Genomic DNA, 23,763 nt, shown 5'->3' on the forward strand with positions numbered 1-23,763 from the left:
TAGCATGCAAGGGACAACTAGCATGCAACAACAAGCATGCTAAGGACAACAAGCAAGCAAGGTGCAACCAACACATAGGTCAGGATGGCAACATGGTGCAGCAATGGCACATAATGCAGTACAGTGATGGGTACAATCATGATTAATGAAGCATGATGAGATGCAACATAATGATGATGGGTGCAACATGGTGCAGCACGGTGAGGTGCAGCATGATGACGAAATGCAACACAACGATAGGTGAAGAAGTCACCTTGGAGAATCAGTTGAAGCAGCATGTCTTCAACTGATCTCATGTATCATCTTCTTAGAGATGATCTATGCTCTTATCTAGATAAGTCAAAGTGTTGACTTCTGTTGTAAATGTACTATCTCTCTCTCTCTGCTAAGCTATTGAAGAACATATAAGAAGAATTGATCAAGGGTTTCCCCACATTGGGGTTTGTCCTTGGCTAGCGCCACATCTTGTGTCCTCTTGTCTTGGCTTGTCTTCTGCAATTTATGTTGATGTTCTATTTGTAGTTTACTTTAATGTTGATGTGATTGTTAATCTGGAAAATATATTGAGCTAATTGTGAAAATTGAAATAAATTGCTCTAAGCATAGAACATACCTAAAATTAACAAGGTGACGTCTACAACTCTTTTTCGGTAGGCCCTGTTACAACCCAACCAAATGGTGTTCAAAAATCAAAATGAACATCAAATCAAAGTTACCTTTTATGATGGCCTTTCATCATGACATCATCTTGCTTGCAACATCAACATCCTGTACATTCCTAGACACATCTCCAAGACATTTAATGTCAAGGGTCTTCTTCCTTTACGGACTTTATCAGAGTCTTCATACCTTCTCCATGGAGATGTTCTAGCCAATTCTCTTAGTCATCGGATTTTGATTACTTATCTTATATGATCATAGTTTCATTTTTCACTATCTCTTCTCTCTTTCTTAGCACATTGCTCCCCAGGAACTTCCATCCATAGTTCCTTCATCTTTGTCAACTACCTCATATTCCATATGAGGACATATTATGTTGATCTCATCTTGTCAATATGTGAATCATGCCTTCATGCATCTTTCCAAAGGAAGAGATCCCTTTTTCTTGATCATGCTCATGAGGTAGAGCATTTACCCATGCTTTCTGCAACTATATGATGACATGACTTAATCTATATACATGCCTCTTTTCTCCTTTCGGTCATCCAAACTTCCTTTCGTTGCTTGAAAGTTCTTCAATCACACTGCATTCCTTTGTCATCATACCATCATCCTTCTAAACAATGAAGATCCTATACAAGGTGGAATTCTCGGCGAGACACTTGCTTCTTCCAAGAGAGGTGAACCTTCTAATGAAGATTTCAATGGAGGATCTTAATTATCCTCATCCTACAAATGCTATTTTCTAATGTTGATGATGTATGATGAATTCATTCTATCTTCTATCATGCTAGATGACTTTCTTCAACCATATAGACTATTGAGGTTACCAAGAGCTTCTCCCTTTTTATGATGTCTGCTACGTCCATGTAGAATTCTACTTCAATTTTATTTCAAGCTTCTATAAAGATGTCATGAGCTCTTGCTTCAATCATATGCTTCTAATATGATGTCATCTCCTAATATGATGCATCCTATCATACTTACAATGCTTTCTACCATGATAGCTATCTTTCACAAAAGTTGAAAAGAACTAGGTAAAGGAGACTATCTCAGTCACAATAGAGATCTTTCACTTCCTGTTTCTTTGATTTCTTCTTTTCAGGTTCTTCCATTTCTTCGGTGATATGAGCTTCATTTCATTCTTTTCTTTTGTTGTCCTTTTTGAGCTTCGGACAATCTCTCTTGAAGTGCCCATATTCTTGACAATTATTGTTAAAATTGGAAACTAGGGCCAAACTCCATGTGGGTCATCTTATTAATGGCAGCTAATATTTTTCTTGGATCCCTCTCATCGAGAGGTGTATGATTGATCTAAAGATCATCCGATTCCGATAAGTATTCATGGAGATATGAATTTATTTGTGTTATGAGACAATTTGTCAAGGTCGGCCAGCAACCAAATAAACCCACTTGCGCTCAATGTTTTAGTATAAATAGAGGTGGCCTTCAAGTCTTTTCACACACTCAATCTTGAGATCTCTCTTCATTTTGTTTTGGGTTTGATGAAGATGAGATCTAGAGGGAGTGTCCTAGGTGATATGCTGCCCTAATAAAAGATGCCCTAGAAGTTGTCATGGACAAGGCTCTACGCTGCCCTGATGGAGAAATCTAATACACAACAAGAAGAAGGCTCACGTTGTTAGGGAGGAAGGTTTCATATGAAGCCTTAACATTGGTATGGTAGAAGCCTAATGTTGTCGTCTAAGTAAGGTTCTACGCTGCCCTAAATGTGACCTTCCTACACAACAAGAATAAGCCTAAATGATGCCCTAACGCTGCCCTAACAAACTGCTCTAGGACGCATTTTAAAGAGGGTTCTTATGTGCCCTGACTGCTGTAAATGAAAGCCCTATCCGCTGTCCTGTTGGGAGGACTAGAGCCTTAACCTAGCCGTTGATAATGGAAAGACTTGGCCATAGTTCGAGGAGATCTCTAGCAGTCAAAGAGAGCCACCATACACTGCCTAAAAGGTTCCTCATCCACTGTCTAAATACTCAGCCTAATCCGTAGTTTCAAAGAGGCATCTATCTGCCCTTGCCGCAGTAAAAGGTGAAGGTTACAACCATCGAAATAAAGGTTTCTAGCAACTGTCCTTTGTGCTTCAAACCGCAGTCCAAGTAGGGACAAACATTGCCCTAGTCTCAACCCTCAAGGAGGTCATCTTGGTCGCAATTGGAGAGGACCCTATCAACCAAATGATGAAGTTTAAGAGGTCCATAACTCTGTAAGGAATGAACCCTTAAACGTTGTAAGGAAATCCAGATCTATGCCACATTGTTGTAGATGACAACATGACACATTTGAGATCAGTTCAGGGCATGATTGTGCAGCTATAAGGTTGATCGGTAGACATTGTTCTTCAAGGATAATAGTTGAGTATTGTATGAAAATCTTGCTTGCTGCTGGGCTAGGCCGCAGGCCATAGCCAACAACATATTGTGTTAAGGGTTGCACAAGGATAAGGACTGAAGGTTGATGTGACTGCTTGTGTGGTCAGCATGTTAGACAATATGGTTAGATGCAACAGTTGGATGCAGCATGGTATTAGAGACAGTAGTGAAGTGCAGCATAGTAATAGTTGGGTGCTGCTTGGTTATGGGAGCAACACAGTGATAAGAGCAGCTCAGTGATTGGGTGCAACACAGTGACGGATGCAGCATGATGATGAGGAGCAACATGATGATGAGGTGCAACACAGTGATGGGTGCAACACGGTGATGGAATCACCTTGGAGAATCAGTTGAAGCAGCATGTCTTCCACTGATCTCATGTAGAGATGATCTATTCTTTTATCTAGAAAGTCGACGTGTTGACTTCTATTGTAAATGTACTCTCTCTCTCTCTCTCTACTGAACTATTGAAGAACATATACGAAGAATTGATCAAGGGTTTCCCCACATTGGGGTTTGTCCTTGGCTAGCGCCACATCTTGTGTCCTCTTGTCTTGGCTTGTCTTTTGCGATTTATGTTTATGTTCTATCTGCAATTTAGTTTAATGATGATGTGATTGCTAATCTGGAAAGGATATTGAGCTAACTGTGAAAATTGAATTAAATTGCTCTAAGCATAGAAGATACCTAAACTTAACATGGTATCAGAGCTGAGGTGAAGACAATGCCCAAGCAAGAGTGAAAGAGCAATCATCGGAGACAGTTTGGAAAGGACAAAAGGATCAATGGATTCCTCATCCCTCTTCAAATTCACCAAGGGTGAAGTCGAAGCAGAGAATATTATCAGAATGGCGCAGTAGAAGATTTTGATGGCCTACCTAAAGCTCACTTCAATGGGAAGTCTGGATCTAAGGGTGGAAGGAAAGGCAAATGCCTTGGTTGTAATAAGTTAGGCCATTATGTGAAGAAGTGTCCGAGGTTGGGACACATCACTTGATGATGATAACAATCATTACAGGGACATCTTCAATGATCAGAGGAATGATAGGTAATGCAGGTCATCAAGGAAACGACCGACTCTTTAGAGAAAGCAAGGAACCCTAGGTATGAAGAATCAAATGTTGTTTTTGATAAGATAAAGAAGCATTATCTTGTATTGGCCCTCTCGTTCAGATTCTTTAGGAATCTGGCTTATTGATTGTAGTGCTTCAAGGAACTCCATCAGATAGAAGGGTGCTCTCTCTAATTTTGTAGAGATGGAAGCAATCATGGGATTATACTTAGAGCCGATGCCACCTATCCTGGAAAGGGTGTAGGGAATGTTACCCCTCAATTGAATGAGGGTAACTCGATTCACTTACAAAATCTCTTTTATGTACCTGATCACAAGTAGAACCTGGTGTCCATTTCGGCAATGGAAGTCAAAGGTTGTAGGGTGGCATTCATCGATAGAAAGGTATGTGCTTAAAAATAAAATTTTCTAAGATACTTTTGAGTTCAGGGTTGGCAATTTGTATCGAGTTGCAGGATGGTCCATTGGGGACCATATCAGTTGACACATCTCATCTATAGCACTGGAGGTCTACTTATGAGGCCCTACACGATGTGAGTCAGATGGTGACTCAGATGCCTGAATTCAAGAAGAGCATGAAGGTACATGTCTACCGAAGGAAAATCTTACAAGGGGACCATTCCCCTCATGTAGCAGGTCCATAGGTTTGGAATAACCCGAGGAGTTTAAGATTCATGATCGGGAATCTCATGTATGTAGGTGGAAGAAAGCCCTCTATGGCTTGAAGCAAAACACCCTGGGCATAGTATGAGAGACCTCTCATACCGACACCTTCTGAGGACGACCTATTTCTGATAGGTGCAGACCCTCTCATTTGCAGAAGTAAGAGGGAGTTGGATTCCAGATGTGGAATGGTAAACTGCAAGCTCGTGACTACCTCGAGGATCTTAACTTTCAGAAGTTATATGGTGATGATGCCAGACCAAATTTGGGAAATTCCTCTTGAGTTTCATAAACTCATTTGCATTGATGTTCTTGGTGAACTTCTGTCCGGATATATCTTTTGCAGTTAGCATGGTGAGCTCATATTTGGCTGAGCCTCATTGGATTGGTGCCAAGAATCTTTTGAGATATCTTCAGGGCACAATCTATCATGGATTGAGATACGCTGTCGGAAATATGAAGCTGCATGATTATTCCAATGCTGACTGGGTAGGTAATGTGGAGGATCACTAGAGCACTTCTCAGTGCTGGTTCTCTTTGGATTCTGCTTCGATATCATGGATGAGCAGGGAGTAGAAGTCGGTTGCTATAAGCACCACCGAGACCGAATACATAGCTACGAGTACGATCTCGTGTGAAGCTGCCTGGTTGTGGAAGCTCTTCAGTGAGCTGTTACCACTGCGATTCTATGTGACAACCTGGGGGGGATTCGATTGTTGAGGAATCTCGTATTCAATGATTGCTCCAACAGATAGACATCAGATACTACCTTATCTGGGATATGGTAAGTCGATGAGCTAGGAGGCTCCATCGCATTGAGACTGATGTATAGATCACAGACATTTTGTTAAAGCCCCGGGGAAAGGTCAAGTCTGTGACTTTCCTGAACGACTTGGAGTCGTTGAGAGACCTTCTTATAAAGGTCCTGCATATTGCATGCATTGAGCTCTGGGAGCTTTGGGGGGCTTGGGGTACTTATTGGAGCGACATACGACCATAGGGCGACTCACCCTTCCCTGGTGGTGTGCTATGTACAGGGTGAAAGGTTCAACCTTCCCCTATAGGTTGTGATACCCCGTGGCGACTTTGGGACATGATGATTAGTTCTCTTGTGGGCCAGGATGATTAGTTCTCCTGCGGCCACTGTTGGATAGGATGATTCGTTCTCCTGTTGAGGCATCCTACCCATGCAGTTTGGGACTCATGGGAAGTACCTCTCATCTGATCAATGAGTAGGGAAATGGGGTTAGGGACCATAGTAGTACTATCGATGGACGCATCGTTGTATCTACCGTACTCCGTATGTTAGGATGATCTCCATGGATCTGGGATCAGTATGAGTGGTTTGAGACACTCTCCTGTGACATTGATTTGGGATCAATAAAACTGACTTCGGGTTAGTAAGAGTGATATGACACACTCTCTTCAGATGAAACTGACTTTGGGTCAGTAGAGAATAGTATGAGACATTCTCGATCATTTCTTCTTCTTCATGGTTTTGAGCAGAGCAGTCTGCAGAGCTTAGCAGAGCAGTCTACAGAGCTCAACAGTGCGGAACAGAGCATAGCTCAACAGAACATAGTAGAGCAGAACAGAGCAGAGCAGAGCAGTGCAGGGCACTGATGGCAGAGATAGTATAGTCGGATATATGGATCAACGGATGGAGTTCTCCCTAGTTGAGAGGGAGTGTTAAAATTGGCAACTAGGGCCAAACTCCATGTGGGTCATCTTATTAATGGAAGCTGATGTTTTCCTTGGATCCCTCTCATCGAGAGGTGTAGGATTGATCTAAAGATCATCCGATTCTGATAAGTATTCATGGAGATATGAATTTATTAGTGTTATAGGACAATTTGTCAAGGTCGGCCAACAACCAAATAAACCCACTTGTGCTCAACATTTTAGCATAAATAGAGGCGACGTTCAAGTCATTTCACACACTCACTCTTGACATCTCTCTTCATTTTGTTTTGGGTTTGATGAAGATGAGATCTAGAGGGAGTGCCCTAGGTGATACGTTGCCCTAATAGAAGATGCCCTAGAAGCTGTCATGGACAAGGTTCTACGCTGCCCTGATGGAGAAATCTAATACGCAGCAAGAAGAAGGCTCACGTAGTCAGGGAGGAAGGTTTCATATGAAGCCTTAACGCTGGTATGGTAGAAGCCTAATGCTGTCATCTAAGTAAGGTTCTATGCTGCCCTAAACGTGACCTTCCTACATAGCAAGAATAAGCCTAAATGATGCCCTAACACTGCCCTAACAAACTGTTCTAGGACGCAGTTTAAAGAGGGTTCTTATGTGCCTTGACTGCTGTAAATGCAAGCCCTAGCCGCAGTCCTATTGGGAGGACTAGAGCCTTAACCTAGCTGCTGATAATGGAAAGACTTGGCCATAGTTCGAGGAGATCTCTAGCAGTCAAAGAGAGCCACCATACGTTGCCTAAAAGGTTCCTCATCCACTGTCCAAACACTTAGCCTAATTTGTAGTTTCAAAGAGGCATCTATTTGCCTAGCAGCAGTAAAAGGTGAAGGTTACAACCATCGAAATAAAGGTTTCTAGCAGTTGTCATTTGTGCTTCAAACCTCAGTCCAAGTAGGGCCAAATACTGCCCCTAGTCTCAGCCCTCAAGGAGGTCATCTTGGTCGCAATTGGAGAGGACCCTATCAGCCAAATGATGAAGTTTAAGAGGTCCATACATCTGTAAGGAATGAACCCTTAAATGCTGTAAGAAAAGTCAGATCTATGTCACATTGCTATAGATGACAATGTGACACATTTGAGATTAGTTCTGGGTGTGACTGTGTAGCTATAAGGTTGATCGATAGGCATTGTTCTTCAAGGGTAATAACTGACAATCTTGCTTGCTGCTGGGCTAGGCCGCAGGCCATAGTCAACAACGTATTGTGTTATGGGTTGCACAAGGATAAGGACTGCAGGTTGATGTGTCTGCTTTTGTGGTCAGCATGTTAGACAGTATGGTTAGATGCAACAATTGGATGCAACATGGTATTAGAGACAGTAGTGAAGTGCAACACAGTAATAAGAGCAACTTAGTGATTGGGTGCAGCACAATGACGGATGCAGCATGATGATGAGGAGCAGCATGATGATGAGGAGCAACATGATGATGGGTGCAACATGGTGATGGAATCACCTTGGAGAATCAGTTGAAGCAGCATGTCTTCAACTGATCTCATATAGAGATGATATATTCTCTTATCTAGAAAGTCGAAGTGTTGACTTCTATTGTAAATGTACTATCTCTCTTTCTCTCTCTCTGCTGAACTATTGAGGAACATATAAGATGAATTGATCAAGGGTTTCCCCACATTGGGGTTTGTCCTTGGCTAGCGCCACAACTTGTGTCCTCTTGTCTTGGCTCGTCTTCTGCGATTTATGTTTATGTTTTATCTGCAGTTTACTTTAATGTTGATGTGATTGTTAATCTGGAAAAGATATTGAGCTAACTGTGAAAATTAAATTAAATTGCTCTAAGCATAGAACATACCTAAACTTAACAATTATAGCATTGGATCTTTGACATATTGATCTTCTTTTTTTGTTAGGACCAAACTTCACATTCTTTCCTTTTCTCTTAGCCATGGCAGAAAATTCTTGAACTTGTTTGCTTGGTCCCACATCACTCTTTGCTTTTAACCTGGTTTCTTCAATCTTACACAGTGACTAGAGTTCACATAATGGGGTGGCTCCCTTCTTTCCATAGATGCTTGATACAAAGTTGCCCCATTCATTAGGTAGTGCAATGAGCACCACCTAACTCTTATTCAGACATTATTTCCCCTAACTCTTGCAATTGGTTTGTTATTTCTGACAACTTCATAATATATGTGGCTATTCCTTCTTCCTTTGGTACCTTCATCTTATATAGCTCGCTTCTTAAGGATATGACTTCTCCTGCGGTGCTTACGGAGAACAGTTCTACTAATGTCTTGTAGATTTATTTTGATGTCTTCAACTTTGATACATAAGGTATGAGGGGATCCTTGATACTATAAGGATCCTTTGAGCCCTTATTTCTCCTTTCATATTTTTAGCTAGAGCTTGATCTTCTTCCTTTGGAGGTTTAGTATTTGAACCCATAACATGTCCAATGATTTCAGTTTTTATGAGGATCAAATCTCTCCTCTTCTTCCATGCAAGAAAGTTTGATGACCCAACCAATTTGTTGCTTTCCTTGTAAAATCAAGTCATTTTGATAGATTCAGACATAGATATAGAGATACTTGTCAAGTGAAGATACTCCTAGATGATGAAATCTTCAACTTGATGCCTTTCTTGATGATGTTGATAATAGAAGATGTCTTCCTTCAAGTATGCTTTGATAGTGATCCTTTGACTCAAGAAGTGGGAGATCGCCTTGATTCCCTGATGATGCAAAGCTTCTTACCACTTCCCTTGGATGTAGAGACTTCAAGATGCTTCAATGTGTAGTCCTTCTTTCTTGAACACGGGGTCCTTGAGATCTTCTTTTCCTTGAGATGATGATTGTAAAATGGGAGTGTTTCCCAAGAATGCTTCAAGTGTGGAACCCTTCTTTGGATGATCTAGGGTTTTGAGGTCTTCTTTGGTTCCTTCTTTGATAGTGCTCAGTCCTTGTGTATCTCTTCTTGATGTCTTCTTTGATGCATTGACCTTTCTCGGTATTCCTTTTGATGGTCCTTCTCCAAGATGCCTTTCCTTGTCTTGTCATCTTAGCTCTAATACCATGTTGAGAAATCTAGGGCAGCTAGATTAGGTGATTTCTCTTACTTTGATAACTGCTTGTGATGTATTTTTACTTAACTTAATTAGCTTCTTCTTTTTCTTGATTATATTTAGTGTTCTTATCATCAAACAACTACCAAATCATAAAGAAAAATGAGACAAGAGGACACAAGATGTAGGCAATCAGCCAGGGCCAAAATCTCTCCTCTTGAGAGGAAAACCCACAAGAATTCTTCTCTTCTTATAGAATCTTCAAATGATGAATTCCAAGATCTAAGACCCTTGACAAAGACCCCTTCAAGACCAAGTCAACCTTTCTCCTTGATTTCCTCCAGTAATTTCTACTCCAACAACTTTGACTCCAATTTCTTCTGTAACTTCAACCCATTAGTTTCTTCTACAACTTCGACCCAACAATTTCTTTTGCAACTTCGACCTAGCCGTTTCTTCTGCAACTTCGTCCCAACAGTTTCTTTTGCAGCTCTGACCCAACAATTTTTTCTGCAACTTGGGCCGCAACAACTATGCAGTGCTTCGTCTTGCCCAACAAATTTCTAGCACTTCAACTTGCCCAGAAATTTTCCAGCACTTCTACTTGCCCAAAAACTTTCGAGCACTTTGACTTGCCCAACAACTTTAGAAACCCTAACACAAGAACGAGAGAGAGAAACCCAAAAACTTCGATCTTTCTTTTCTTCTTCTTTGTAGTGGTACGAATTGCTTCCTTGAGGCCGACTTGATCTTTCATGTAGGCCGACTTGCTTGAGGCACCATGACAAGGTCTTAGAGGGTCTTTGACTGTAATTTGACTCAAATAAATTTTTCTTTACAATGTGTAACATGCCCAAAGGATCTTTCATACATGACAATGACTCTTATGACTTGTTGACTCAATGAGAAGCCCTAGAAGCACCCAATGGGTGCTTGACCTAAAAATAAATTTCTCTTGAGCATGAAACCCATGCCTCAAGAATGACAATAAATTTATTTTTCTCCTTAAAACAAATACATAAAATCATGATTACATATGTCATTATGAAGACCAAACCTAGTTACAGATTTCAACAGAGATTGCATTCTGAATAATCTTTCATTGTGAAGAGATGTTAGATGTGCCATATTGTTTTCTTTCCATCCATGATGCTTCTAACCTTTTGTTTCTGATTCTGTGCTTGAAATGCATTTTGTAAGAATGCATCCATGGACTAAATTTTAGTTGAATAGCATTGCTTAAGCAAGAAGATTGAACTAAGATAATTTGAAAGAGATCTCAGTGTAACAAAGAAACTGATGAATTAAATTACTTCATTGTACATTTTTTTATTAAATATAGTCTGTATATTGCCTTTGAATGTTGAATTCTTCAGTTATTTAGATTGGGACTAGATTTTTTTTACACATGTACCAATTTTGTTTGATTTTTTCAGATAGTACCAAAGGAGGTGGTCCAATCATTGTTTCAAGCGTGCAGAACTGGCCAATTTGATTTGGCACAGAAGGAAGTTTCAGACATCATAGCTGAGGGACATCCAGCATCCCAAATCTTTTCTCAGGTTTTATGCATCTCTTTGAAAGTACAAATGATATATGAGTTTTGCGTAGCTCTTTTATTTATAAATTTTGCCCTTTTTTATTGTGGTTGTAGTAAGATACTTTTCTAGAGGGAGAAATTACATCCACCACAACAAAGCAGGTGGCACAAAGTACATTATAGAATGGTCCAATGACTCTTAGTGTTGGACATATTTGACTGCACCAAAGAAGCAGTCATCAAATATTTGTTGTAGGCCCATTCAATCTAAGGTTGCCTGGAAATCAATATAACAAATTAGACAAATTATGGGAAACAAAATACATACTTTCTGTACTTGAGGCCTGGGCTTTTATATCTCAAGACCTTATACACAAATTCTGCAGTTATGCTCTACTGCCTGCAAGGGGACAAGGTTATTGTCATTTTCAGGGTGCCTCCATTCAACATTGCTTCTTTTGGTTTGTGAGCAACCATGAACGAAGTTTTGGAATTGCACCAGTCAGTGAATATATCTTTTCTCAAGTCATCATTGAATTTTTGTAGAGCTTTGGGGGGGATGATGTTCAGAGGCTCATGATTGCCTTAAACCATCTGTGCTACCCTGGCTTCTTTTCTGACATCTACTCTGATTCTCCTCAAGAACAATATTGCTCAGGGCGTATGCTTTTCTCAATCACATTCATGTGATTACATAGGTTGGACTCCAGGCACTGCCGGGCACCAAAATGGTGCATATTTGCTTAATTAATATTTAGGAAGGAACATTCGGACTGAACAAAAGTTCTTTCTATTCTTTCAAACTAAAAGGAGGATTCCATGAACAAATGTCAAATATGCATGAAAACAGATTGGATCATTTGAAACGTAAAAGCCCTTCTAAGCATATGTTCAAACTTAAGAGAGAAGCCTGAGTAAATTACTCGCCCATTGCACTAATTGTTTGTTGGCTTAGTCGATGCTGAAGCGTAGTGGTTCTGGTTGATGGCAAAAGGTGCATGTGATATGCAAGAACCTTGTTCTAGTAGTCCATATTTTGACTTCAATTCATGCTTTGTGAGAGACACAAACCAAGCATTTTTATGTCGATGTTGTGGCTCACATTGTGTGAAACACTGTTTCTAATATTGTTAGGGTGACTGTTTGTAAGCAGGTATTTGAGGTAGAGATTAGTACACCGCTTGTGGCACATTTGAAGTCAAGTCTCCACAACTTTTTGGGTATATCGGTCATTTTGGGTTCAATCCCATGTAGAGGTGAGGGTTGGATGAGATACTGGACAATGCTACTAGTATTGTGTAGAGTTTTGGTTGGAACTACAAGCATGACTTCCATTAGTGTGTTGAAGTTTTTTGTAGCTTCAGAAGTGTTGAAGAATGTAACTAGTGTCGGTCTTCGTAATTGTATTTGTCGAAAGAAAGAAAAAGAAATTGTTATTGTAGAAGTAATTGACTTATTAAAGCATGGGTTTCATGCTTGGGTCAATAGTCAATAGGTCAAAGCCTCCATTGTAGGCTTCGAGGTTTGTGTCTTAAATCATTATCATTGTCATTTTGTTGTAGACCCTTCTTGGGCTTATTATGTTAAAAGAAAGAAAAATTATACTATGTAATTACTCCTCCACCAAGTCAGCTTCAAGGAATTTTAAGTCGGCCTCAAACATATAGCAAGTTGGCCCTATTGAAGATGATTCGACCTAGAAGACTATATATAAGTAGAAAGCTCGATCTAGTAAGGCATCCATCATCAAGGACAAATTCAATTTGTAATTGCAAGAAAAGAAGTAGTGCGAAACATGTAAATGAAGAGATCTATTCCATTGTAAAAGGAATAAAGGACATCAAAGACGTAATAGTGCGAAGTTGCAGAGATAAGAGTGCAGGCTGAGAAGTAGAAGTATGAAGTTGCAGAGATGAGAGTGCAGACTGAAAATTTTAGAAGTGGTAGAAAGGAGATTCCTTTTGGCTTGGATATTGAAGTTGATTTTTCATCTAGTCTTCTTAAATGCCTGACTTGGTGGATGGAGGAAAGTCTGTCTTGGTCATCTCAGCTTGATTTGAATCTATTAGTGCAAGAGTTTGATTGCTTTTCCCCTTCTTAGGGGTTTTTCCTTGGCCGAGTGCCTACATCTTGTGTTCTTTTCTTGTGTTTGTGATCTTCATTTTTTTGGCATTTATCTTGATGTTGAAGAATCACAATAATAACAAAAGGAAGCAATATAACATCACAAGAACTTGTCAATGTAAGAGAAATCAAACTAAAAGAAAACCAAATCAAGCTTACCTAGAATTCTCAACATGGTATCAAAGCTTGGTTCGCTTGCATAAAAGGCAGTGAGAAGGTCATGTTAGCTTCCAGACAAGAAAAGTAGGGCAACTATCTAGGACCGAGTTCCTAGTGGAAAGAAAACCAAATTTTGGGCTCATGTATTATCCCTCACCACAATGATTAAACCGCAAGAAGAGCAAAGAATTTTCGAAATAGAAGATCTATTCTAGAGGTTCGAAAGGCTAATCTATTAGCCTAAGGCAGGCTGAAAATCTTGGTAAAAAGAGTTAAGGTCTAAGTCGAGTTTACAAGGACTGAAAATTATTATCAAGATCCGAATTAAAATACCACAGTGATCCAAATTGTTCAAATTCAAGAATTGTTGTGAGAGTTAAAAGATAGTAGAAGAGAAGCATCAAATAATTGTTGAAACCTTCAGACAGAAGCCAAGACTCCTCCATAGACCTGGGCATGAGAATGCATTAAAAGGTTACATACTTAAAGAAAATTCATAGTCTTGTACATTGGTGTAGAAGCTGAGGTTTGGTGATTGAAGGACACAATCCTATATATATATATATATTCCAAATCTGATTAGTCACATAAGGAGCTGAAGACTTGTGAGTCATTTTGTTTGATCAATCATGTATATACAATCACCATATTTGGAATAAATCCACAAACCTATACCTTTATTATATAATATTGAAGCCAAGAAATTGTGATAAGAGGATGTAGTCCTGAGACTTATAAAAAAATTCGAGCTTGAACAAACCGACCTAAAATCAACCAATCTTGAAATTGGTGAATCATTGAAACAAATCAAGGCCTACAATCCTTATGGAGAAATGACCGGAGAAACAGAAGATATGTAGCAGCCTCTACTTCAGTCAATGAAAATGCATCCAACATTTGAGGACCAACTCAAAGTCTTCATCAAGTAAGTATTGTTACTGCACTTTATGTTTTTAGTCATCTAACAATGTGTATGCAGTTTGCAAGAAAATGCAACAAGCTCTAATAGAATATCAAGTTAGAGGTATGAAATTCTTGAGGTATGTATATCATGTTCATTTGTTAAAAGGTAAATGTCTTAGGATTTAGTTGTTTGTATGATCCTAAAATTTGCAAAATTATATATAGGGAATGTGAATAGAACATATGATAGTATCTCTCTCATTCACTTGTTCCCTTTTAGAACCCTATCTCACAATTTTCTGAGGTTTATAAAATAATTCGTGATATATGACAATTCTTGGCAATAATGAAATTAAAAAGATGTTTGGATTTTGTAACTCAAATCCCTAGGAACTCACTCCAATGGAGATTCTAGATAATTATCACACTATTATATTTGCATATTTTGGTTGTGCTTGTCAATTATTATTGCAGGTGTAGTAACTTGATAAATCAAGTTGGATCTTTGGACTCATGGAGAATGAACCATGAAGATACTATCATAATTAAGAGGGAGCCTTTTAAGGTTTGTAAAAGAAGCAAGTCAAGGTATGTATTTAAGTACAAGATTTGTTGTAAGTCTTCATCATTAAAAGATGTAATCTTTTGAAATTTGCTTCGTATTATTAACTATCTTAGGCCTAGGGTCTTGTATCATAAAGATTCGTGTTAGGGTGGTTAATCATTAGATTGAATCTACCTTCCTTTTACTATCTCTTGCCATTTGTTCAATTTGACGAAATCGTAATCTCTAGGGTTCACTATAAAACCCTAGCCTTTTGGATGCTTAGAGTATGTTGACAATAATAATGAAACACTAGTCTACTTAGGGTTTGTTGATAAAGTCTAGAACATATAACGATATCCTACTCTCTTTATGATTAGGATTTTAGTAATGTAATGAAGAAACCTTAGCCTTTTAGTGTTTGTCAATGATATCTAAGTTATATAATGAAATCCTAAATTTTAGGGTTTGATGAATTAGGGTTTATGACAAAACCCTTGAGATAGTCAATGTTGGGAAATAAAACCCTAGTTGTATGAGCTTCTGCATAATTGAAGGACTATTATGGTAAAATTATTAGAGTTTCATGTGTGTACGTAGGGTTCACGATGAAAACCCTAGTAAGAGATTGATATAAGGAAATATTAAATGAAACCCTAGATATGAATTGCTAGTATGCTATCTTGATTGTTGATATTCATGATTTAGTTTTTATTAATGAAGTCTAGGGTTTGTGACAAAACCCTAGTAGAATTTTACATAAAATTCAAGGGATAATATTGAAGATGTAAAGTGGTATGATTGGATTGCTAATATCTAAGGCTTTAAGTCTCGATATGGAATCTAGGGTTTACAACAATAACCCTAGTAAATTGTTGAAGACTAGAATATAAAAGATGCAACCCTTGTTGACTATGAACCTAACTAGGTTTAGGTATTTGATGTCTAAAGCTTGATTATTTTGATGCTTCCATTATAATGACATGATTTTGATATAGTTGACTTCATGCTTCTGTGTATTTGTACTTGGCTGTACTTGCTTTTAAATATTTGCAGGTACGTAATCTTCAAGATGTTAATAATTGAAGATGACTTGATAGTAATAATGAGCATGGTGGATGAAGGAACAGATAACCTTGTTGCCATGAGAAAGAATGATGTCCTTGAAGAAATGAAGCTTTGAAAGGTTTAAGTTTCCTCAATGTTATGAAGTTGTTGATCTCCCTAAGTTGAGAGGGAGTTTGGATTAAAGAAAGTGTATATCTCTCTAGTTGAGAGGGAGGGCATAATATGACAACTAAGACCTTGAAAAAAGAATAAAGATCATGGCTGAAGCATTACAGATATATATTTGTAAGTGGCAAAGTTGTAAACAAGACTTAGATGTTTTGGAAAAAGTTCCAAGGATGATTTTGGTGCTACTTTAGAAGTTAAAGAAGAAAGCTTCTGACGAAGATGTGTTTGGATAATATGGTGATGACCTAAGCAACATCAGAATGATTAAGGACCCTAGAGGTTTGTATTAAACATGTATATATAGTGAAAGTTTATTATTAATTTGGGTTGTGTTTGTGCAGGATCTCTCCATAAGAAGGTTGAACATTTTGAAGCATGCTTGGACTGGTGGATATATCTGATTTAGTTGAAACTTGATATGAGAGATGAAGCATCTTGGGGCGACAAGATGCTTGGGAGGACATCTAGCCGAATTGTGATGATGTCTAGATTATGAAGTAGGGAGGGTGGCATTGGTGTTAGATCTCTAACCTTGGATACGCACCTAGATCCATGGATTGGTGTTAGAGTGGAAGTCTGATGGTACCTAGAGTGGCTGAAGCTTGGAACACACCTTAGTCCCAACTAGATTCGATAGCTTGGTCAGGTATCTAATCTGTAAGCACTGCTTGTGCCGTGACTCTTCGTAGAACATATCATTTTGAGATCATCGTTGTACCTATGTATATATGTAATTATGAATACCTCCCTATTTAAGAGGGAGTGCTGAAGAATGTAACTAGTGTCAGTCTTCATAATTGTATTTGTCAAAAGAATGAAAAATAATTTTTTATTGTAAAAGTAATTGGCTTATTAAAGCATGGGTTTCATGCTTGGGTCAATAGTCAATAGGTCAAAGCCTCCATTGTAGGCTTCTGGGTTTGTGTCTTAAAGTCATTTTGTTGTAGACCCTTCTGTTAGAAAATCAGAAAGGCATAAATATTTTCTTATATAGATAATTATTTGTGATTCTTTTATCTTTATGTTCTTCTTTTATCTTTTAATTCATCAAGTAATTACCAAAACAATAACACAAGGACAACAAATGTAGGCGGACAGCCAGGGCAAAACCCCTATCTAAGGGAAAACCCAGTCAACAATTCTTCCTTAAGTAGTTTCTCGAGATAATCAAAGACTCTAGATCCAGACAAAAACTTCCTCCACACCAAGTCAACCCTCAATCCTTCTTGCAAATGATAGTTCTTCCAAAGCAAATTCGACCTAACAGCATGAGAAATAACTTCGGCCTAATAGCAACTTCAACCCAGCAGCAGTAGCAAAAACAAATTTGACCAACCTAGAAAAACTTCGATCTCCCTTGATACACCTCAGAACTGAGTGAGAATTGTCCCAAAATTTCAATCTTGAGGTCTTCTATCTCCTTCCAGAATCTCACACTTCTTTCCAACTGCTTTTCTAGCTCTTTGTCAACTTCGCACTTCCCAGCTTCCAGCTTCAGAAATCGAACTCTGTGTGAGAGAGTGGGATGCTCGAAATGAATTCGAACTACCTTGTATATATAGCCTTCCAGGGAGGTCAAATTACTCTTCTTGAGGCTGACTTGATCTTCTTGAGGTCGACTTGATGTGGAGATGACTAAATTCATTTTTGACTCAAAATTAATTCTTTTTACATTATTCAAAAGCCCAAGAAGGGTCTCTTTTAATGTACAATGACTCTAATGACTCAGAATAAATCCTAGAAGTCCTCAATGGGGACTTTGACCTAAAACATGATGACCCAAACATGAAACCCATGCTTTAATAAGTCATAACAATAATAATAATAAAAATATTTTCTTCATTCTTTTGATAAGTACATCTCAAATACATTTATGAAGACCGAACCTAGTTACATATTTCAACACTCCCTTTTAACTAGGGAGGTATTCATCAGTACAAGTACAAGGAAGATCTTAGAACACATGAACCATGAAGAATTTTAGGAATCGCAATGCCATGGCCTAGATTCTTGACTAGGGCAATCTATCCAAGGTCCTTCAACAGTTTAGGCACCGCAATGCCATGGACTAGATTCCTAGCCAGGGAAATCCATCCAAGTGGGACTAAGATGGACTAAAGCTTTCAACCTCTCTAGGTAGCATCACACTTACTAACCATCAACCCAAGTATCTAGGTGTGTATCCGAGGTCAGAGCTCCATGACCAACGCCACCCTCCCTACTTCAGGAACTAGACATCAACACATAGTGTTGGCTAGATGTCCTCCCAAGCAATGTTTCACACACAAAGCCTCAAATTCTTGATTATTCTAATCGATAACAAATCTTCCTAGATCAAATAGATTAGCAACGAATTTCTCCAATCAAATTGATTGACAATACTGAGCATGTAAAAACATGCTATCAAACTTCCGAGAGATTTACATATACATACACAACCCCAATCAGTAACAAACCTTCAAATGTACATAAATAGATACAAACCTCCGTGGTCTTCCAGACAACTAGATGTTGCTTCTCAGCTTATCACAGTAGGACTTTCAAACAAATCTTGACAGAAGATTCCTCAATCATACATCTTTCTTTCCTACTTTACATGCAACAACATATTCTACAAACAAATCCTGCTTTTCTTAGCAGCTCCTCAAAAAGTATTCTCCAATTTCTTCTTTCAAGGTGTCCATCATGACTATGATATGCCCTCCCTCTCAACTCGAGACTTGTTTCCATGAAGACAAGAGTGATGTGTCCTTCTCTCACTTATGGCCTTCGCTACGACTTATGGCTGTTAGTCCTGGTCTAGTGCATGACACATGAAGTAGAGAACCATATCCATCACTCCCTCTTAACCAGGGAGGATCTAATCATTCCTATATAAGGAATATACTCATGCTCCCTCTTAACCTAGGGAGATCAACTTCTTTTCTACGACATCGGAGAATCACTCATGGCTTCCAATGTTCTCATCAGTGTTATCATGATTATCATCACTCACATCATGCTTATCACATCAACTTTTCTTTATGAACATCTTCACCATCTTTGAAAATTATGTACTTGCACAACTTAGATAGCAAGTACAACCAAATCTATAGAAGCATGAAGTTAACCATATCAAAATCATGGAAGCATTCAACTCAAACTTAGTTACAAACAAGAGACACATACTCTTCAACTTCTTACTAGGGTGTTTGTCATAAACCCTAGACTACTTCATCATGACTTTGAGCATTTCATAACAACTTTCATTACATCTAGGGTTTCAATTTTTCTTTCAGAGGTATGACATAACCTATTATATCATGTTGCAAACCCTATAAACAATTCAGACAAATATAGATCTACAATGTATCTAACAACTTCGTAAGTCATATGTTAGACTTCTCACTAGGATTTAGTGCGAGATCTTAGATTCCATATATGAGCTTTTAACAACCAAAACCAATCACAGCTCAATCCAATGTAAAAAAATGACTAGCTTCCACTAGGGTTTGTTGCAAACCCTAGATTTTCTCAAACAATCAAACATCAATCATAACTAAAACTCAGGTTTCAACAATCTTACACAAATCTTAAATTATCACATAATCATCATAAATAAGAGATTTGGACTTCTACTACGGTTTGTTTACAAAACTTGAGAATTCACAAATACTATCATCCTAGAGAATCAAACTTTGACTAGAGTTTAGTTCCAAACCCTAGGACTTATGACCATCAACAATTAGGCCAACTCATATATCTAGGATTCCATCATCATGCACAAGCATATCATAACATGTGTTAGTCAAACCCAACTATACAAATATCAATAAGAGTTAGACATATAACAAACTTGATTAGACTAGGGTTTGATCGGACAAACACATACATGCCAAGGATTTCATTTCTAGGACATTATAAGGGTCTTGCTTATACACCCTACCAAACCCTAATGATCTAGGGTCTAAATACAAAACATAGCAAACCCTAAATTATCAATACTTCAAAGTTTTGGGATTTCAGACATCACCATTCAACCCTAACAATTTAGGGTTTCCATAACCATACCAAAACCCAAACATGACTTCATCAAAACATCAAACATTTTCTTTCAACAATAACCCTAAGTAGGTTAGGGTTTCACACATAATCATCGACATACCCTTAAGTTAGGGTTTTCACAATGAACCTTTCTAGGGTTCCACAAGAGTAATCAAAGATATGCTGAGGGTAAATTTATTTAATGGTGAATCACCCAATCAAGAATCTTTAAGATTCAAGAAAGCTAGACAAAATGATGTTAGTAATAGTTTATCAAGAATGAATATGGAGAGAGCAAAATTTGTAATTCAAAACATACCTCTTGTTTCTTAACAAACCTTGTAATTCCAATGCTTTGTCTTGTGAGGTCTTCTTCCTTGAGTCTTCAACAAGTTTTCTTAAACAAGGAAAATATGAGTAGAAATGTGATTAGTATTTAATGCAAACAAAACTAGATAAGTAAGGAGAACTACAAATAAAGAAAGGTAATAGGATACTTATCTTTGGAGGTTGATGAGGGCTCCCTCCAAGCTTGAGGGATACCTATAACCTTAAGAACAAATAAAAATGTTTTTCCAAAATATTTAAACCTACAAAAACTAGAAATCAAAAATGAAATAACTAAAGCTTATATCAAAGGACTTAGTAGTTTAAGTCCCTTAAATCCAATTCTTTGGGCTTAGTCTTCTTTGGAGATCCTTCTTTAGCTACATTGGCTTGATCCCTGCTTCTTTTCTTGTTCTTTGGATTGTCAGGAAAATCACTTCTATAGTGACCCATTTTGTGGCATTGGTAGCATTCTATCTTGGACATATCAACTTTCCTTCTTGGCTCTCTTGACTTCTTGGAGTGTCCTTTTTTGTGAGAAGCGGAGTATGCATTTGGAACCTTTTCTTCTTCATTGTTGGATAGTAATGAGATTCTCATTTCTTCTTGGGTGCAAGCATTCCATAACTGCTCGATGGTGGGAGCTTCTTTCCAACTGTTGAGACCTGAAGCAAAATAACTCCAGGTAGGTGGTAATCCTACTAGTGTAGTGATTACTAGCTCCCTTTTTGGCACAATTTCATCTATATCTTGAAGTTCATCTCTAATTCTAGATAACCTCTCAAAGAAGGAAGCCACAATAACATCCTTTCTCGTTTTTGTAGTCTTTAACTCATTCTTCAAACTTGCTAGTTGACCAATATTTTTGATAGTGAATAATTTTGACAAAGCTCCATACATTTCTTGAGCATGATCTATATTGAAAATGTATGGGACAAGGCTGTCCTTTATGCTTTCTACCATCGGTGTCATAGCCAATATCTCTGACTCTCTATACTTCACTTTGTTTGCATCACTAGATTCTTTGGTAGGTCTCTTCACCTTTCCTTTGACCAAATTCAAAACCTTGTTCTTTTCAAGAATGAGGTCAATTCTCTTCTTCCAAGCTCTGTAGTTTGATGCTCCTTCCAATTTGTTCTCACTCTTTATTGTGTTAGACATTGTCCTTGAGGATAGTGAGCTTCTTCTCTTATAAGAGCTCCTTATATGATCCCTTGATCAATCCTTTAGATTCCTCGCAGTAGATACTCAAAACTGCCTTTTTTCTTCTTCACCAAAGCTCTGATACCATGTTAGAAAATTAGAAAGGCAGAAAGATTTCTTATATAGATAATTACTTGTGATTCTTTTATCTTTATGTTCTTCTTTTATCTTTTAGTTCATCAAGCAATTACCAAAACGACAATACAAAGACAACCGATGTAGGCGGACAGCCAGGGAAAAACCCCTATTTAAGGGAAAACCCAATCAACAATCCTTCAATAATTTCTTGATATACTCCAAGACTCTATACCCAGAGAGAGACTTCCTCCACACCAAGTCAATCCTTAATCCTTCTTGCAAATGATAGTCCTTCCAAAGCAACTTCGACCTAGTAGCATCAACAATAGATTCGACCCAACAACAGTAGCAACAACAGCGTCGACCAAACTAGAAAAACTTCGATCTCCTTTGATACAACTCAGAACTGAGTGAGAGTTATCCCAAAATTTCGATCTTGAGGTCTTCTATCTCCTTCCATAAACTCGCACTTATTTCCAACTCCTTTGCTAGCCCTTTGCCAACTTCACACTTCCTAGCTTCCAGCTTCAGAAATCGAACTATGTGTGAGAGAGTGAGATGATCCAAATGAATTCGAACTGCCTTGTATATATAGCCTTCCAGGGAGGTCGAATTACTCTTCTTGAGGCCGACTTGATGTGGAGAAGACTAAATTCATTTTTGACTCAAAAATAATTCTTTTTACATGATTTGAATGCCCAAGAAGGGTCTCTTTTAATGTACAATCGCTCTAATGACTCAAAATAAATCCTAGAAGTCCTTAATGAGAACTTTGAAGTAAAACATGATGACCCAAGCATGAAACCCATGCTTTAATAAGTCATAATAATAATAATAAAAATATTTTCTTCGTTATTTTGAGAAGTACATCTCAAATACATTTATGAAGATCAAACCTAGTTACATATTTCTACTCCTTCTTGGGCTTATTATGTTAAAAGAAAGAAAAATTATACTATGTAATTACTCCAACAAGTTGGCTTCAAGGAATTCTAAGTCGGTCTCAAACATCTAAAAAGTCGGCCCTATTGAAGATGATTCTACCTAAATGACTATATATAAGCAGAAATCTCGACCTAGTAAGGCATTCATCGTCAAGGATGAATTCAATCTGTCATTGCAAGAAAAGTAGCAGTGGAAAACATCTAAATGAAGAGACCCATTCCATTGTAAAAGGAATAAAGGACAACACACATGTAACAGTGCGAAGTTGTATAGATAAGAGTGCAAACTGAGAAGTAGAAGTACGAAGTTGCAGAGATGAGAGTGCAGGCCGAAAATTTTAGAAGTGGCGGAAAGGAGACTCATTTGGCCTGGATATTGCAGTTGATTTTTCATCTAGTCTTCTTGTAGGTTTGACTTGGTGGATGGAGGAAAGTCTGTCTTGGTCAAAGGGTCTTGATCGTCTCAACTTGATTTGAATCTATTAATGGAAGAGTTTGACTGGGTTTTCCCCTTCTTAGGGGTTTTGCCTTGGTTGAGTGCCTACATCTTGTGTTATTTTCTTGTGTCTTTGATCTTCATTTGTTTGGCATTTACCTTGATGATAAAGAATCATAATAATAACAAAAGGAAGTAATATAACATCACAAGTACTTGCCAATGTAAGAGAAATCAAACTAAAAGAAAACCAAATGAAGCTGCCCTAGATTTCTCAACAGGAAGGCCTTCTACATAGGCTTGGTGTCTTAGCATGTAGAAGATAATTGATTGCATCTTTAGGTGCTTGCTTGTTGGATTAAGTGATTTATGATTTCTTTTGTAACATTAACTTACAAAAAATACAATAATTAATCAAATTAATTATTGTGGACTATTAGGCCAAAGTTCTAAGGATAAATAATAGAATTATTTAAGTGATTTAGATATAATATCAACCATTGATCTCAAGTTTGTTGATTTTTTGTAGCATCGAGAGTTATCCTTGCATGGCAAAATGGCTCTCCAAGTTGTTGGTTTTTAGGGCATCCTCTAGACTGATAATTATTTCTTATGAATTAAGTTAATTTATTAATTGTGTTCTTTTCCATCATAAAGCAATTATACAATGGAGCTCAACAGTAAGCCAAAAATGCCATAAGGATCATGAAGAGACAACTACACAAAACACAACATTTTACC

At 38.0% G+C, this 23,763-nt stretch overlaps 1 protein-coding gene across 1 annotated transcript in view; it reads left to right on the top strand.

Annotated features, from left to right (window-relative positions):
* LOC149193980 (replication factor C subunit 2-like) overlaps positions 1-23,763 on the top strand; it is a 231,982-nt gene that overhangs the window by 123,335 nt on the left and 84,884 nt on the right. Inside the window, exon 11 of the mRNA XM_089407118.1 lies at positions 10,942-11,067. Within this exon, the coding sequence (XP_089263244.1) occupies positions 10,942-11,067 (126 nt within the window). The remainder of the gene's footprint in view (positions 1-10,941; positions 11,068-23,763) is intronic.

The sequence above is a fragment of the Pinus tabuliformis genome, chromosome 2_2 (genome assembly GCF_031772625.1).
Source record: "Pinus tabuliformis cultivar Carrire ecotype Pingquan chromosome 2_2, CPIR1, whole genome shotgun sequence".
NCBI lineage: Eukaryota > Viridiplantae > Streptophyta > Pinopsida > Pinales > Pinaceae > Pinus > Pinus tabuliformis.